This window comes from Perognathus longimembris, chromosome 20, assembly GCF_023159225.1.
Source record: "Perognathus longimembris pacificus isolate PPM17 chromosome 20, ASM2315922v1, whole genome shotgun sequence".
Lineage (NCBI taxonomy): Eukaryota > Metazoa > Chordata > Mammalia > Rodentia > Heteromyidae > Perognathus > Perognathus longimembris.
The window spans coordinates 22880730-22899470 of record NC_063180.1 but is presented as its reverse complement, the minus strand read 5'-3'; the positions used below and the strand labels follow the sequence as shown (position 1 = coordinate 22899470).

Genomic DNA, 18741 nt, shown 5'->3' with positions numbered 1-18741 from the left:
AAGGGAGGCCTGAGCTGTCCGTCAAGGGTGGAGGGCCGAAGGACCAATCCTAAGAGGTGGCCTAATTTTATGTCACAGCCCACAGGACCGCCTCCGGGTTCAACACCAGGCGCCATCTTGGCCACACGTGGTCCCAAGGCTGGGAGGCGGGGCCAGCTAGAACCGCCTTTCCGGGTTGCTGTGTAACAGCCACCAGCTAATTGCCTCCGGGCATGCCCCACACCCTGTGGTGGCTGTGCAACTGTGGTTGCTAGGATTATGTAGCACAGCTATAAAAGACAAAATGGGAAAGCCCAGGGGCAACTGGGATACACAGCAAGACATAGGCTTTTTGTTTCTTTCTAAAGAGGATGATTTGTGGGTGACATTGTTTAAAAAAGAAAGAAAGTCATTACTTGACTTATGAAATGGTAGCCTCTCTGTAGAATACCTTAACAATAACAATACAATTACTTACTGTGTTTTGTTTTTTTTTAAGTATGGTTGGCACCTCTTTTGGGACTGGAGGTGTGCCTCAAGTGGTAGAGTGCAACCTGTGACTGAAAAACCAAGAAAGTACAAGGTCTTGAGGTTAAGCCCTAGAACCGGTGGGAAGGGAGATGGGGGAGGGGGAGGAGAAGGAAAGAAAGGGCTCGTGTGATGGGGAAGAACAATAAAGGCAATTATTCTAGTAAAAATATAATACATGCATGTATGTCATTATGGTACACTGTAAAAAACATAAAATAAGTGACAAGAGAGTGAAGGTGTTTCACGTTCCCACCAGACAGTGAAGGCTGAACTTCTTGAAGAACTACAGGAAAATCAGCTGCCAGGGGAAATGTTGCAGCTGCTCTGCTTCCAGTGTCTTCCATCTAGGGCATTTTATAATCTGGGCTGGGCTCTGATTGGGGGTTGGCCCTATGCAAATAAGGTGTACCACAACGGACCAATCCGAAGATTTTCTGACTCATTGTGGGTCTACACACCTGAAGGAGTTCTCCAGTAGGTTTGTCTTTTGAAGACTCCCTGTACCACCAAAAAGAAACTGGGAGTTTTTAAGCACACTTGAATTTTTTCAAGTCTTATCTCCAATAGAGCCAAGCCAGCTTTGTTTTCCACTATAAGATGTTTTCCAGAGGTCCTAACTAGTCTACCAAACTTTTCAATTTATTTTTTTTTCAAGTACAAAGATGGATTTATTGGGGAAGTAAAAAGTATACTGACTGGCCAGGGCCACAGCCTAGACTCAGGAGCTGGAACAGCGCACCATAAAAAGCAGGCTGGCTGACCTGGGCCCCAGCCCAGACTCAGGAGCTGGGACTGTGCGCCCCGGGCCATGCTTGGGTCGGGTTATAAAGGCAAACACCACATGGTTGAGCCTGCCACACGCAGGTGGACAATGAGGTTACAGCACTTACAGAGCAAACTTTTCAATTTAATCTACCCTTTAAGTACTAGTAGTATGAAACTACAACAGTGAAACTGAGATTGATTACTTGTAACTGCCTGCGTGTGTGTGTGTGTGTGTGTGTGTGTGTGTGTGTGTGTGTTGTTTGGTTTAGCCAGTACTAGGGTTTGAACTCAAGGCTTTGTACTTGCTTTGTTTGCTTGGTTCATGGCTGATGTTCTCTTTTTTTAAAAAAAAAAATTGTACATGGGGGCTACTGGGGGTTACAGTTACATACTTAAGACAGTGAGTACATATCTTGTCATACTTGTTACCCCCTTTCTCATTTTTCTCCCATGTTCCCTTCCCCCAGTCCTCCCCCATCATTTTTTTAACCTTCCCAATGATGGACGTCATCATTCTAGTCTACAATGCTTATGATCTATATAAACATTAGCAATAAAACAATTTCTTCCAGGTTGAGTCATAAGTACAGTTCTTTGATTTTGCTTAGTACAATCTGTTCTCTGTTTTTCTCTCATTTCTCCCCCCCCCCCCCCAGCCCTTGAGTTGCTTAGTTCGTTTTCATCATTTGATGCTCTAACTCTTGAGCCACATCTCAGGCTGACTTTTTGCTGGTAATTTATTATTATTTCCAGTTTGGGGGCTTGAATTCAGGGCCAGGGCACTATCCCTGAACTTCTTTTGCTCAAGGCTAGAGCTCTACCACTTGAGAGCCACAGTACCACTTCTGGCTTTTTCTGTTTATGTGGTACTGAAGTATCAAACCCAGGGCTTCATGCATGCTAAGAAAGCACTATACTAAGCCACCTTTCTAACCCTTTGCTGGTTATTTTGAAGATGGAATTTAGGGGCTGGGAATATGGTCTAGTGGCAAGAGTGTTTGCCTCATATACATGAAGCCCTGGGTTCGTATTCCTCAACACCACATATATAAAAATGGCCAGAAGTGGCGCTGTGGCTCAAGTGGCAGAGTGCTAGCCTTGAGCAAAAAGAAGCAAGGGACAGTACTTGGGCCCTGAGTCCAAGGCCCAGGACTGGCAAAAAAAAAAAAAAAAAGATGGAATCCTTAAGGTCTCAGCCTGCTGAGCAGTCAGGATTATAGGTGGGAGCTAAAAGGTTTGAAGCAGAGTATTTGATGATGCAGAGTGATGGAGGGAGGTGGTTGATGGAGTATATGTATGCATGTACAGTAATGTCACATTGAAATTACCTTTGCACAAGTCAGGTAATTTTTTTTCTTTTCTTTCTTTCTTTTTTTTGGTGTGTGTGTGTGTGTGTACAGGTATTGGAGTTAGGGCACTTTCCTTTATCTTTTTTTGCTCAAGGCTGGCATGCTCTACTTCTTGAGCTAAACCTTCACTTCTGGTTCTTTGCTAGTTAATTGGAGATAAGAATCTCAAAGGCTTTCCTTCCCCAGGTTGGCGCTGAATCACAGTCCTCAAATCTCAACCACCCAAGCGGCTAGAATTCCCTGCATGAGCACTAGTACCTGGCTCCTCATAACTCCCCCATACCCCAAGTATAAATGTGAGAGAGGAAGAGGAAAAAGAATGAGATCTGGGCTGGGCCAATTCCATCCCATGTTCACACAGATCGAGTCTAGGTCACTAATGGTGATGATCCGGCCCTGAGTGACAGGAATGGGAATGCTGGAATGCAGAGCATTCAGGCTCTTGGGCCCTGAGGTCTTCCAGACGACTCTTGTGTCCTCCATGCTTTTACATCTCCTTTAGGCCTGGGCCTCGCAGAGGAGCTCGGTAACAGGAGGACATTTCTGGCTGACTTGCTCTAGACTCCCACGTGTCTCAGCAAAGTCCTGAGCCAGGTGCCCCTTACTGAGGTATGGGTACTAAATCCAGCCAGGTGTGAGCTGCAGGAAATCAGGAAGCTGCTAGGTGGAGCAAGATGTGGTCTTAGACATATTCAATGGCAGGAAAGGTGGCATAAGCTGGGCATGGTGGCACACACCTGGGAACTCAGAACTCAGGAAGCTGAGGGAGGGAAATCATTGAGGATAAAGGAAGCCTGGGCCTTAAAAAAAAAAAAAAAGCATAGCATAGAGCTTAATATGAATTTGGTGACACAGGAGTTTGAGTTCAGGGCCTTGAGAGCGCAAGATTGGTCTGGTACAGCTGAAACATACACCCAGCCCTGTTCTTTGCTGGCTGCTTTTGAGACCCAGTCTGGCTCCTTGCCTGGGCATGTATCTGGGTTGCTGTCAGCCTCCTTCAGCCTTTGTGTCTATGTTGGGGGTCACAGGCACTGGCCAGGGCCCTCCTCACGCCTGGGAACCCAAGGGCTGCCAGGGACAGGGTGGCTAGTTCTTGAGTAGAGGGGACAGGTCGGCTGGGATCCCCATCCACTCGGGCAGGAAGGCTGCCTTTGGCTTGAAGACCTTGAGGAAGGGGGAGTCCGGGAGGGTGTAATTGGCCAGGTAAATGGTCTCTCCACCGGCCAGGTAGGCGGCCCAGATGCCAAAGGTCCCAATGGTCATGATGGTGTGGTTGCATTGCGTGAGCAGGGCGAAGTCTTTGCCCGGTGACCCTTCAATGCCATTGCCAGCAAACACCACGTCCCCAAGAGAGGCGTTGATGTTCTCCCTGCACCAGTCCATGCCATTGCTGGTGACCACGAAGACCGGAGATTTGAACCGGGCTCGGAACCAGTCCAGGGCCTGCTGCAGGTAGCCCCGGTCGGCCACCACCCCTTTCCACACTTTGGGCATGACACGGACATAGTCTCCCCGGCGCACGTGCACCCCCACAAAGGTGCTGGGCGGGCTCCCATTCACGCGCAGGCCCCGCAGGAAGGCCTGGGCCTCCTCGCGCACGTGGTCGTGCAGGCTGAACTCCTGCAGGATCTCGGGGCGCAAGTGGTGGTAGAAAGTCCAGGAGCAGGGGTACCCCGTGAAGCGCACGTAGCGGCCGGGGATGTGGCGGTGCCGCTCCTCCATCCAGTCGTTGAGGTGGTAGTTCTGCCAGTGGACCGCACGCTCCGTGTCGCTGTGCAGGACCGGGAGGCGGATCCTGAAGATGGGGGCCAGCGTGTTGTGCATGGGCGCGGGGATGAAGGCCGGGCGCCCGTTCATCTTGGCCAGGGCGTAGAGCGTGGCGTACTCGCCCATCTGGTTCCCCAGGCGGCCGATGGAGTTGATGGTCCACATGCCCAGCTGGGGTCGGCTCGTGGACTTGCTCCTCCCTGCTGGGGTCCCTGTGACCGGAGGAGACGGCCATGTCTGCTTCTCCTGCACACTGGTGGCTTGGAGCCTCACTAGGCGCTGCTGGAAGTGGAAGAGGGTGGAGGCGATGAAGATGAAGAGGACGACGTGCACCATGGGGAAGGAGAAAGGCGCCTGTGTGGTGCTGCCCATGGCTGTGGGAGGGAAGATGGCACATTAGGTCCTGTGGCAGCCATCAGGAGTGTATGACTGCCTGGGCAAAGATCCGGGGTGGTGAAAACAGAGACAAACAGGGAGCCAGGTGCCGGTGGCTCCTGCCTGTCATCCTAGCCACTCAGGAGGCTGAGATCTGAGGATCCTGGGTCAGTGCCTGCCTGGGCTGGAAAGTGTGAGACTCTGATCTCCAACAAACCACCAGAAAAACCAGGAGTGGTGCTGTGGCTCAAAGTGGTAGAGTCATTCTTGAGCCAGAGAGCTCAGGAGACCGCCCAGGCCTAACTTCAAGCCCCATGACCCATGAAAAAATAAATGCTAAAAAAAAAAAAAAAGGGCTGGGAATGTGGCTCAGTGGTAGAGGGCTTGCCTAGCATGCATGAAGCCCTGGGTTCCATTCCTCAGTACTACATACACAGAAAAAGCTGTGGTGCTGTGGCTCAAGTGCTAGCCTTGAGCAAAAAGAAGCTCGAGGACAGTGCCCAGGCCCAGAGTTCAAGCCCCAGGACTGGAAAAAAAAAAAAAAATATATATATATATATATATATATATATTTTTTTTTTTTTAAAGGAAGAAAAAGGAGTGGGGGAAGATGCAGCTGTTCGTGTTTTCGGAGTCCCTCGAGCCATGCTCCGTGGAGCCCTCAGTGGCTGTGGCTGTCCATGTCCCATCCTTTGGTCCCCAGTTCCCCCAGGCTGGTATGTGGATGGCTCTGTGGGCCTGGTCTCAGCACTCAGGGCTCCTGAGGGAAAGGCCAGTGTCCTCCCGCCATGGGGGAAGGGGCCTGGGCTGGGCTCACGGTGGATGCCCTTGATCGGGGTGCAGGGTTGCTTGGCTACCTCTGCATCTCTCTTGCTGTGTACATGGCTGTAAGTAATGGCTCCTTATCTCCTCCTTTCTTTTCCGTAGGTCCCAAACCAGGAGTCCTCCTCAGTACCTGCCGCTTTGGGTCATCGGCTAGCTCTCTACCAACTGCCCACGCTGCCAATGCTTTTCATTCCTTTTTGCTCATGACTTTTTTTTTTTTTTTTTTTTTTGCCAGACCTTGGGCTGGAACAGAGGGCCTGGGCACCGTCTCTCGCCTTTTTTACTCAAGGCTAGACTTCTACTACTTACGCCACAGCTCCACTTGTGTCTTTTTTTGTGACATTGGACATAAGTGTCTCATGGACTTTCCTCCCCAGGCTGTCTTTGAACTGTAATCCTCAGGTTCCATCCACCTGAGTAGCTAGGAATCAAGGCAGGAGCCATCAAGTCAACCCCAGGTCACAGCTTATTTGTTGAGATGAGGAGTCTGGCCAACTTTGTGCCTGAGCTGGCCCTGAATTCTCCATCTTCTTGCCCCCATCTCTCAAGTAGCTGGGATGACAAACAGGCAAATCTGGCAAATCTACTTGGAGTTTTAGCTCCAACTTTGCAGGTGGGTGACACTGATACCCATTTTATTTTTTTTAATTTTTTAAAAAATTTATTTATTACTTGAACACAATTTTTTTGACAAGGTGTTGTGCAAAAAGGGTACAGTTATATAGTAGGGCAGTGTGTACATTTCTTGTGATATCTTGAGGTGCCAGACTTTGAAGTCAGGCCCCACCACGTGAACCCCATTTTAGAATCGAACCCTGAGCCAATCAGATTTGTACCTGTGTTCTAATCTTGCTTGCACAGCTGATTGTTGTAACCTTGTTCTTTGCCTTTATAAGCCCTGTGTAATCACAGCTCGGGGCTTCCTCCTAACCTCCGCTGTGTCGGTGGGTAGGACGAGGCCCGAGTTGGCAGCTCGTTAAATAAAGCCTTGCCTTGCTTTTGCATTTCGGAGTGTCTGAATCTCCGTGGTCTTCTTGGGGGTGGTCTTGCAACTTGGCACAACATTTGGGGGCTCGTCCGGGATAGCCCCAGAGACCCCGAGATCCCAGACTCCGAAGGTAAGAAAACAGCACTGTTCATTTGTCTTGTCCTGTAATTTGTCTGTCTGTTTTGCTTTTGCTTATACTTGTAGGGCGCGAGTCAGTTTGGTTTTTGGCCAGAACTGACCAGGAGGGCCTCCTAAACGAGACTCAACCCGCCCACCTTGTACTTGGGTCTGCTCCTTCTGCTTATCTGGCAGGAGGTTGTGGGCCAACTTGGGTCCACTCCTCCTGTACACTGGCAGGAGGTTGTGGGCCAACTTGGGAGATCTCCAACTCGTAACTCGGGTCCAACTTGGGAGATCTCCAACTCGTAACTCGGGTCCACTCCTTCTGCACCCTTGCAGGAGGTTGTGGGCCAACTCGGGTCCACTCCTTCTTGCAGGAGGTTGTGGGCCAACTCGGGTCCATTCCTTCTGCACCCTTGTAGGAGGTTGTGGGCCAGCTTGGGAGATCTCCAACTCGTAGCTTTTCTTAGGCCTGTGTGTTTTCCTCCTTTTGTATTAATTGTTTGTTTTCTGTAGCCTTTTGGACTGAACATCTGATCAGAGCTATGGATAACGTTCTATCTTGAGGACCTCCATCTAGCCCCCTAGACTTGATCCAAGCTCACTGGAGGGAGGTTAAGAAGGTAGCTCATTTTTGTGTGTTTCTTTCTTGCACTGTGCCTGACAAACGGATGATGGGGAACGTTCCTTCCACTCCCCTGGACTTGACTTTAGCTCATTGGAAAGATGTACAGGCGATGGTTCACAATCACAGTGTGAGTGTCCACAAAAAGAACTCTGGGGGGACCCCCACCCAGCCTTCTTAAGCAGAAAATTGTTTGGTGCGCTAAAATGTTTTACTAAGACTAAAAATGTTTTACTAAAACTATCAAGCCCTGGAAAATGAGGCTGGAGAATGCTAAAATCATTTGTTAAAGGTTTTTGTCTTAAAATGTATGGCCGATGTTATTCAGCGCGCTTTAAGATCTTTTGAAAATGTATGTGTGTGTGCATGTGTGAGTGTGAACATGTTCAAGACTGCAGTATGATGCAAAACTAAGTTTAAATTCAAAGGTCTTCATGCCATGCAGTAACTGGGACTGAAGAAAAAAAAAAAAAAAGGCTCTTTTGAAACAAGCAGCCCGTAAGCAAAGGGCGGCACCTGGTTTCAGATTGCCTGTGAGCTTCAGTTTTTCCGATGCAGATAAAAGCTAAAGTGTTGTGTTAGTGTTAAAAAGGCTTTGGAAATCAAGAATACATTTCTAGATAAGAAATTTGGAAGTAAAATTGTCCTAAATAATTATTGCAAAGTGAGAAAAGGAGAATTATGGGTACCAAAATGTTTAATTGCCATTCCAGCTTCTTTGTAGGTTTTTTGTAACAGTTTCCAGCAGGCCCACAGAGAAGCACAGGTGATTCCTACAAGTTTGTCAAGATCTAATACTGACCCTTAATAAGTTCCAGGTAAGAGAGCATGCTTAAAAACTACTTCTGTGTGGACCACCTTGTTGCTTATAATTGGAGTAAAGTGGCCCCTTATAAGACTCATTGATCTGAATCTGTAGTTCGAAGCCAGCCCGGGCAAAGAAAGGTCCCTGTGAGAGACTTGTCTCTAATCAGCCAGCAGAGTGCTGGGAATGGAGTAGTGTGGAGCTCAAAAGTGGTACGGTGCTAGTCTTGAGCTGGAGAGCTGAGGGACAGCACTCAGGCCCTGAGTCCAAATCGAAAGTCACTCCTCCTGGGACAAAAGTGATGGAGCATCCAGAGGCAGTAAGCCACTGCTTGGATGGCAGAGATGGTGTCAGATCCTAGAGTCACTACTGTTGGCCTTTCAAAAGTTAAAGCCGGGAAGTCCTAGAAGAATAGTTCATAAGCATGCCTTTCCAATGCCCATGTCTGTCTACTGGGCAGGAATTTGCCAGTCATCTGTGATAGTGGTTAGTAAGGGTAAGTTTGTCAAATGAGAGGATAGATTAAAATCTCACCCCCCGCATTTACTCAAAGCCCTGACTGGCAGTGAGAATTGTAAGCTCATACATCTGTTTAGTAAAGAAAGCTTGTAGACCTGAGATTGTGTCCTTATTGAGATCTGTTAAAGGCCTGCAAAGGTATATTGTTAAAAATTGCAAGATCTGTCAGCTTGCCAATGCCCCCAATCAACAGATTACTAAAGGAGCTCGCCTCTGTGGGAATAGGCCAGGTGTGTATTGGGAAGTAGATTTCACAGAATATTTGCTAGTTTTTGTAGACACCTTTTCAGGATGGGTTGAAGCCTATCCAACAAAGCATGAGACTGCGAATGTAGTGGCTAAGAAGATCCTGGAAGAAATCCTACCCAGGTATGGCTTCCCATCCACCATTGGGTCAGACAACGGACAGGCTTTCGTCTCAAAACTAAGTCAGGGAATAGCTGCAGCACTGGGGACAGATTGGAAATTGCATTGTGCTTATAGACCCCAGAGTGCAGGACAGGTAGAGAAAATGAATTGGACTCTAAAAGATATGATTCTGCTTCTGTCCCTACCCCCCATTTATTCAGACCAGGGGACTGAAATCCTAAGAACCACGGTGGAAGGAACCCTAGACGGCATCGCCACTTGGGTTCATTGCTTCCACGCCAGGCCAGCTGACCCCTTTGCCCTGGATGACAACTACTGTGGTGGAACATGGGAGGTCTCCAAGCACCCAACTCAGCCGCTTCGCCTTCGCCTCAAGAAAAGAAAGTTAGACTGAATATTGTTATAATTTTCTTTTTGCCTTCTTTCCTTACTACCCTGGCTAGTGTTAATGTTATTTTGGCAGCTCACTCCAAAGTGAGGTGAATCCTGCAGTCCCTTGGTAAAGTAGACTAAGGTTATAGGTTCCTGGCTAGGTAAGGTCAACGCCCCTGAGTCAGCCTGAAGAAATTACAGAAGATGGATGATCTTCACCCATCAGCCCCCCTTTAAAACCGAGGGACCAGAGTTATTTTCGGATACTACTTTTGGCCCTACTGGCCCATGCCTTACCTCTATATCATCCCCTAGACATGCAAGCCATTGAAATGGACAGAATGGAGCCATGATTGGCTCCCAAGGTACCAAAAAGAAAAAGGGGGAAATGAGGTGCCAGACTTTGAAGTCAGGCCCCACCACGTGAACCCCATTTTAGAATCGAACCCTGAGCCAATCAGATTTGTACCTGTGTTCTAATCTTGCTTGCACAGCTGATTGTTGTAACCTTGTTCTTTGCCTTTATAAGCCCTGTGTAATCACAGCTCGGGGCTTCCTCCTAACCTCCGCTGTGTCGGTGGGTAGGACGAGGCCCGAGTTGGCAGCTCGTTAAATAAAGCCTTGCCTTGCTTTTGCATTTCGGAGTGTCTGAATCTCCGTGGTCTTCTTGGGGGTGGTCTTGCAACTTGGCACAACAATCTTACGCCCTGTTTTTCTATCCCTTCTCTAGGTCAGGTAGACATATATACAATATACAATGTATCAAGAACATACACAGTAGCTGTGTGGCCACACTCAAGAAAGTTCACCTAGGGCTTTAAATGTAATGTCGATATTAGACAATATGTTGACAGTAGTCTTATATGAACGTACATACATAGCTTTTGAGCTATTGTATTCCACTGAGAGGTCAATTTTTGACCTTTATATGTTGAGTAATTGGTTTTAGTTACATAATGTTGGGTTGCTGCCCCAATCCTGTGGGGAATACTATTTGACAAGCAGTTTTTGGTTTCACAGACTTGGTCTCTACTGTCTCTCCGTCTCCCTCTGTTAACAGTCATATATCAGGGAGATCATGCCCCTTTGCTTTCTGTGTTCTAGGCTTGTCTTGCTCAACATTATTTGTTTGAGTTCTGACCATTTCCCTGCAAATAACAATATTTCACCATTCCTAATCGCTATGTAGTATTCCATTGTGTATAGTACCATATTTTTTGGATCCATTCGTCTGTGGAGGGGCATCTGGGTTGTTTCCATATTTTGGCTATTGTGAATTGTGCCGTGATAAACATGGAAGTACAAATGTCTTTTTGATATCTTGGGGTTTGCTGTTTAGGATAGATGCCTAGGAGTGGTATGGCTGGGTCAAAGGGTAGGTCTATATTGAGCTTTTTGAGAAACCTCCATACTGTTCTCCAAAGTGGTTGCACTAATTTGCACTCCCACCAACAATGGAGAAGGGTTCCTCTTTCCCCGCACCCCCTCCAGCATTTGTTGTTGCCTGAGTTCAGGGTATAGGCCATTCTAACTGGGGTGAGGTGGATTGATACCCATTTTAGAGCAAAGGGAGGTGAGGCTTAGTAGCTAAGAGATGAGTGTGGGGAGGGGCCTAGAGCTGTAGGAGGGTGATGAGATGAGTGGAGATGAAAAAGCAACACCTGGGACATTTTAGGGACACACACAAGCAAATTCACAAGCAAATTCACAAGCAGGGCTGAGCTGCTGCTGGCGAGTGGGCGGAGCCTGGCTTTTCACTCATTCTGTGATCAGCTCCCCAGTTACCCACCCTCACTTCCTACTGCTGCAAGCAGCACCCGAAGCCCAGCCATAGGGTAGGGGAGAGAGGGGAGGTCAAACTTGTTCCTTTCCAGAGGTTCTACCATGCTACGAAGTACCTGGAACTTAGAAGGGGAAGCCAGTCTCCAGTTCTCTCAGAGAACTGGAGTTGTAATGGGGAGGCCAGATCTGCTCAGTGCCATTAATAGCTGTGGAGGGACTTCAGGTTGACTCCAGCTCAGATTAGAGCAGAAGCCAACTCCATCTCCACTAAGCCCTCCCCCACCCTATTCAGGGAAGCTCCCTTTACTATGTAGATTGACTACCTGAGGCCTGGGAGCTTCAAGGGAACCTGTGTCCTCCTCTTTATTATGATAAGTTATGTAGATTAACCACCTGAGGCCTGGGAGCTTCAAGGGAACAGGCTGTGAGTAGGCATATCCGCCTGCATCATGTGAGCCCCGCCAAATCCATGCGTCAATTCTAACTAGAATGATAGGTTAGTTCAAATGAATATTATGAGACAGACTGTAACTCTATTGGCCACCTGCGTGCGGCCTAGCATGCTCTGTAAGTGTTGTATCTTCATTGGTCACCTGCGTGTGACAAGTTTGTCTGTGATGTTTGCCTTATAACCAGGCTGGAAGGCCACACGGGGGGGGGGGGGGGGGTCCCAGCTCCCGAGTCTGGGCCGCCCAGGTGTGCACAAGCCCAGCTCCCGAGTCCGCGCTGCGACCAAGGCCAGTCGGTTCACTTTTTGTTCACTTTTTACTTCCCCAATAAAACTGTCTTTTTGTCACGTTGTAGCTGGAGACTGTGTGGTGGACTCTTGGGGGAACCAGGAATCCCCTCCTTTGGGGGGGGAACCCTGTTTCATTGTAGCGAACCCCCACTCTACTTCAGAGTCTGTCTTCTCCCTTCTTTGCATCTCAGGCACAGCCTCTTCTTCACTACTTTGGCCTCCTTGCTTCCTCTAGGCCTATGACTGTCCCCTCTGTCCAGAGCTGGCCTGCCTGCCCCAGCTGGCAGCCATCTTAGGGCCCTCAGACAGAGTCCCATCCATGCCTGGAAAGAGGAGGCAAAGGTAAAGAGAGAGCTGTCTCAAAGAAGAAACACCTGAATACAAAGGGCTGAAGCTGGGCTCACGCCTGTCATCCTAGCTACTCAGGAGGCTGAGATCTGAGGATCACAGTTCCAAGCCAGTCCAGACGGGAATGCTCATGAGACTCCTATCTCCAATTAACCACCAGAAAATCAGGAGTGGAGCTGTGGTTCAAAGTGGTAGAGTGCTAGCCTTGAGCTGAAGAACTCAGGGACAGCGCCCAGGCCTGGAGATCAAGCTCCATGACTAACAGGATACAAGAACAGAACTCAAGTGTAAAAGGGTGAAAACTTGCTGCAATGGAACTCACTGATGAAAGTACACTACCCAACTTGTGGGTGGAGACAGGAAGGAGGGACTGGGGGAGAATGCGGGAGCAGAAATGACTATTAAAAGGAAATGTTCTGGTTACCTGACTCATGTAATTATAATGCTTCTCTACATCACTTCTCTAATAATAATGAAATAATTTTTTAAAAGATCATAAACTGGGGGGGCTGGTGGCTCATGTCTGTCATCCTAGCTATTCAGGAAGCTGAGATTTGAGGATGGCCTTTTGAAGCCAGCCGAGGCAGGAAAGCTGGTGAGACTCTTATCCCTAATTAACCACCAGGAAACTGGAAGTGGCACTGTGGCTTAAGTGTTAAAGTGCTAGCCTTGAGCTGAAGAGCTGAGAGAGTTGGCAGGCCCAGAGTTCAAGCCCCATGACAGACAGACAGACAGAAAGAAAGAGGGAAAGAGAGAGAGCGAGAAAGAGGGAAAGAAAGAAAGAGGGAAGGAAAGAAAGAAGGAAAGGAAGGAAGGAAGGATGGGAAGAGAGAAAGAAAAGAAAGAAAGAGAAGGCTGGGTTGTTACTCATTGGCAGAAAGCTTGCAGGACATGGGGAAGGGAAAAAGGAATCCGGTTAATCAACAACCATTCTCATGGCCTAAGCTGGTGATGGACCTCACCCGGTGCCTAGCCCAGCTTCCTGGGCTCTTGACAGGCCTTCTCTATCCCCTCCCCAGGTAGGCACCCCTCAGGTCCCTGCACCGCTCCCCTTCCTTACCTCTCTGCACCCCACCCAGGCCTGACCCAACCTCTATAGGACACAAAAATGTCCTCTGGCAAGAATGTCAAATGTCAAGAATGAGTGGAAAGGTGGGATTAAGGACCCAGGGAGGGCCCAGGGCCTTCTCAGAGGGAGACTGGCAGGTCTGGGGGTAGAGGTGACCTCTGGGGGTGGGGTGGGGGTGTGCCATGTCTGCCAGGTGGGAATAGGAAGATCCAGTTATTCCTAGTCCAGTCCAAGCTGTGCTACATGTTCATTCCTAAATAGTTCCTGGTGACAGGAAAGGGGGGAGGAGGAGCGGATAGAGGGAGGGAGGGAAGGAAGAAGCAGGTGGTCTGCAGGAGGGAGGAGGGAGGGCCCACGGCTGGGTAGACAGGTGGGGTGAAGGGAGTTGCCCAGGGCAGCAGCTGGGCAGGGTGGTCAGGTGCTGGAGGATGAGGAGGTGGGGGCTGAGAGTGGGGGTGCAGGAGACAGCCCCCCCCCAGCAGCCAGTCAAGGATGAACTGTATTCACCCCACTCCCCACCCCGGGCCCCTGCCAGCACCAGGAATACCCTCCTTAATCCTTGAGCTCCCAGCTGGTCTGGCTCTGTCCCCCCCCACCCCCCCGCACAAGGGTGGGAAAGACACCCCCCTCCCCCACATGCACCTAGTCCCCCTCACCTGTTCTGGGACAGGAATCCAAGAATGGGTGACAAGGTGCTTCTGCTCTCTGGGCTACTCCCTTCTGGTCCACCAGAGAACCTTCCAGAGGTTTTTTTGCATGTCTGTGGTGCGGGAAACCCCGCCCAGGGTGTACCTGGCTTGTCAGGAACTGGTGCGGCTGAGCTGCAGCACTGAGCTGCGGCCGCAGCCCTCCCACCTCCTCAGTGCCCCTGGGATGCAGGCCAAGAGGGCGGCCTGGAGGAGGGGTCAGAATCCAGCAGCCTCGGGCTCACCTGACTCAGCGCCCCGAAACCGTCCCGTCCCGTTCCGCCAAGGGGCATTCAGACGGACACTCACGCCTGACACACCTCTGCCAACCTCTCCCAATCTCTACCATTCTGGGCACCCGATGTCCTAGGCACAGAGAAGTCAAAGTGCTTACCTAAGATCTCACAGACAGAGCATGGAAGCTGGGGTTTGACCCCCAGCAGGCTGGGTTTTAGCAAACACCTAGCAAAGAGCTCATCTTCTCAGTCTGCCTTCTTTTAGAAGATACTCCCAGGAGGTCACGTGGACATCCACAAATGGGATGGGTGTGTGTGTAAATGGGAGCCCTGTGTGTCTGGGTAAAATCAAGGGCAAGATCAGAAAGGAATATTACTAGAGAATCAGGTTGCTCATGAGCTCCACCTGAAGAAGTTTGCTCTGCAGATGGAGACCTTCTCTTTGGCGGGGGGGGGGGGGGGGGCAGAGGAGGGCAAGTCCACTCATGGGGCCATTTCCAGTTGGGTTCAACTGGGCCTCTGGCTGGATGGGTTCATTTCAGATCCAGGCCACAAGAGCCAAGTGTGAGTTTCTTCCAGAAGGAAGGCTCTTCTGCCATCTCCCTGAGCCCCTTGGGTTTCCCCAGGTCTTAAGCGATTTCTGAAGCAAGGCCTTGGCTGTGCCACTGGACCACACCTGAGTAAATCTGGAAGCTTCCCGTTCACACCTTCTTGATAAATCCCAATGTTCTTTTATAGTCACTTGATTTCAGAGTCTGAGCGGAACCCAGGCCTTGGCCAATGTCAACACAAAGCTTTAATCGCTAACTCTCTTGTGTTGTTTTTGTGGTCATTGGTGGTAGTGGATGTGAGATTAAACGCCAGGGTGTCTTGTTTTCTAGGTAAATGATGTATCACCCAGGCTATGTTCCCCGCCCTTTGTTTGAACTCCACATGCTAAGCACACGTTGTAACACTGGGCTGTGCCCCAGCTCCCCTCCCCGCCCCCAATCCACTCATCAGGCACACCTTCAGGTTCTCTGTTGCTTGGTGGTTGTCATTGTATGTATGTATGTATGTATGTATGTATGTATGTATGTATGTATGTCAGTCCTGGGGCCTGAGTGAGGACCTGGGCGCTGTCTCTGAGCCACTTTGTGCTCAGGGCTAGCTAGCCCTCTACCATGGAGCCACAGCACCACTTCTGTTTTTTTGGTGTTTTGGAGATAAGAGTCTCATGGACTTCCCTGCCTGGGCTGGCTTCAAACTGAGATCTGCAGATAGCAGGCTCCTGAGGAGCTAGGATTGCAGGCGTGAGCTACCGCGTCTAGCTTTAATGCTTCTCTCTCTCTCTCTCTCTCTCTCTCTCTCTCTCTCTCTCTCTCTCTCTCTCTTTTTTGCCAGTTCTAAGGCTTGAACTGTGGGCCTGGACTCTGTCCCTGAGTTCTTTTTGCTCAAATCACTCTACCACTGAGCCACAGTGCCACTTCAGGCTTTTATTATGTTTAACTGGAGATAGGAGACTCACGGACTCTCCTACTCTAGCTGGCTTCAAACTGCAGTTCTCAGATCTCAGCCTCCTGAGTAGCGAAACATTATAGGTGTGAGTCACTGACAACCAGCTATTAAACACTGTTTCCAGGCAGGTGTGGTGGTATACCCCTGTAATCCCAGCTCTTGAGAGCTATACGTTGGAAGATCACAAGCTTGAGGCTGCCATCCTCTCCCCCCTAGGCAAAAAAAAATCAAGATTCTACCTGACAAATAACCAAGATCAAAAGGGTTGGAGGGTTCAAGTGGTAGAATAATGGCTTAGCAAGTGTGAGGTCCTGAAGTGAAACACCCAGAACCACCAAAAAGCAAAACAAGGGGCTGGGGATATGGCCTAGTGGCAAGAGAGCTTGCCTCGTATACATGAGGCCCTGGGTTCGATTCCCCAGCACCACATATACAGAAAACGGCTAGAAGTGGCGCTGTGGCTCAAGTGGCAGAGTGCTAGCCTTGAGCAAAAGGAAGCCAGGGACAGTGTTCAGGCCCTGAGTCCAAGGCCCAGGACTTGCCAAAAAAAAAGCAAAACAAAAAAGCAACAAACTGGGGCTGGGGATATGGCCTAGTGGCAAGAGTGCTTGCCTAGTATACATGAAGCCCTGGGTTCGATTCCCCAGCACCACATATATAGAAAACAGCCAGAAGTGGTATTGTGGCTCAAGTGGCAGAGTGCTAGCCTTGAGCAAAAAGAAGCCAGGGACAGTGCTCAGGCCCTGAGTCCAAGGCCCAGGACTGGAAAAAAAAAAAAAAAAAAAAGCAACAAACCTTTTCTAGTCAAGAGAGCCACTGAAACAGAGTAACATATTGGCGGGGAGGGGGAGGGGGAGGGGCTGGGAATCTTGTGTTCTCAAATTTCTGCTTCTGCTATCCTCATCCCGTCCAGACTGACCTCATCTTCATTAATTACATCTCCATTTTCATCACTTACATCTACAATCCAGTTTCTAAATAAGATCACCCATTTTGAGGCCTAGGGGTCATGATTTTCTCCTAGAAATTTGGGACAAAATTCAACCCCTTACAAAGTGAGTGAGTAGTGATGGCTTACACCTGAAATCCCACATCCTCAAGAGACTGAGATCTGAGGACCGAGTTCAAAGCCAGCCCGGGCAGGGAAGTCCCTGACAATCTTATCTCCAAGAACCAGCAAAATAAACCCACAGAAGTGGAGCTGTGGCTTAAGTGATGAGTAAATTCAGCTGTGAGTGAAAAGGTTTGGGGACAGCACCAAGGTCCTGAGTTCAAGCCCCAAGACCAGCACATGCATGTGCGCGTACACTGCCCTCCCCCCCCCCCCCCCGCCAATCCCTATAAGCAGGTAGGGGGAACTCCATGCCTGACACGGGGGTGCGGTGCGGGGGCGGGGGAAGAAGTATCTCTGGCCATGCCTGGCTTGGCTTTTTCCTTCCGTCTTTGAGGACCTGGAACTCAGGGCTCAGTTGATTGCTTAGTAAATATTTGTGTAGTGAATGAGTGTCCTTTGCTCTTGGCAGCTGCTGACTTCCTGGTGGGAACAGCACAGAGGACACAGGACAGAACTGGTTGCCCTTTGAGGCTGCACCTTACAGGGCTTCCCGGGACTCCAGAGCCAGTGTGGCGTCTGCTGCCAGCTGCTTCCTGGTGGGGCTCTGAAAGTGACCTGCAGGTGGCTAGCTGTGGTGATGGGCCTTCCAGAATCTTCCCCCACGCTCTCCCCAGGGGCCTCAAGCCCAGGAACTGCCATAGCCTAGGACCAGCCCTGGCTCTGCCTCATTGTGGGGGAGGCCACAGGCCTCCCACCAGGCCAGCTGGTGTTCAAGGGTCATGTAAGCCAGGCATTGGTACCTCACCCCTGTCATTCTGGCTATTCAGGAGGCTGAGTTCTGAGGATCACAGTTCAAAGCCAGCCTAAGCTGAAAAGGCTGTGAGACTTGAATCTCCAATTAACCACAAAAAGGTAAAAGTAGAGCTGTGGCTCGAGTAGTAGATCAGCAGTCTTGAGTGAAAAAATGCTCATGGATAATGCCCAAGACTGACACATGCACATGCATGTACACACACACACACACACACACACACACACACACACACACACACACACACACACAATGGGAACCCAGGAGGGATTTTTTTTTTCTCAGTCATGGGGCTTGAACTCAGGCCTAGGCACTATCCCTAAGCTCTTTAGCTTAAGGCTAATGCTCTACTACATTGAGCCACAGCTATTATAGGTTTTCTGGTGGTTCATTGGAGATGAGTCTCCCAGCCTTTCCTGCCCGGGCTGGCTTTGAACCACAGTCCTCAGATCTCAGCCTCCTGAATAGCTAGGATGACAGGCATGGGACAGCGTGAGGAAGGGGAATAAGGGTTAGTAGGGTATTGGGATGTGGGGAGCTGGCAGCTCCTGAGGGTGAGACCAGAGCACTGTGGCCATCCCCACTGCCCTTCCTCCTCTCAGTTCTGGGACTGAGCGCCATAGATCCAAGCCAGCAGGAAGCCATGTCCTGATGGCCTGGCTCAGTTTCCTGGGTGGAAGGCATGAAGGAGGAAGTTGGAGAAGAGGGTTGGAGGGGCCAGAGCAAGAGCATGCCGGGGGTTCAAAGCCAGCCCTGGCTGTGCCAAAGAAAAAAGTCACCATCTCAAAGAATGAGCTGGATATGGTACTGCAAGCCTGTAATCCCAGCAGAGGCCTCCTGACCTCCCGTCTCCCCTTGGTGGGGCTGTCCTGGAGCAGCGACAGGCAGTGGGGAGGGGGACGCTTGTCAGCATGGCTGGGCTGGACTCTGTCCCTGCAGCCCCGGGAGACTCTGCAGGATCCGGCCTGGCTCCAGCACCTGTGCAGCGCTTGGGAGCTGCAGAACGGCAGAGCCAAGATTCACCTCCTCATGAGCACCCGGGGTGCCTGCGTTCACACAGGCCTGCATACAATCGCGGCAGGGGGGTGGGGAGTAGACAAAACTAGATTCAGGTTTCACACGAAGGGGCC

General features: G+C 50.0%; 1 protein-coding gene across 2 annotated transcripts; it reads right to left on the bottom strand.

Moving 5' to 3' along the window:
• Positions 1–2743: 2743 nt before the first annotated feature.
• Positions 2744–14371, bottom strand: LOC125338862 (galactoside alpha-(1,2)-fucosyltransferase 2-like). Of its 2 annotated transcripts, none has more exons than XM_048329917.1 (2): positions 13984–14371; positions 2744–4765 (listed from the first exon to the last, which is right to left on the bottom strand). In XM_048329917.1, exon 2 carries the CDS (start codon positions 4761–4763, stop codon positions 3711–3713), a length of 1053 nt encoding a protein of 350 aa, XP_048185874.1. In that variant the 5' UTR covers positions 4764–4765; positions 13984–14371; the 3' UTR covers positions 2744–3710. The 2 variants fall into 2 exon arrangements, with proteins under 2 accessions (XP_048185874.1, XP_048185875.1); XM_048329918.1 differs by lacking the exon at positions 13984–14371 and adding an exon at positions 11288–11338.
• Positions 14372–18741: the final 4370 nt, after the last annotated feature.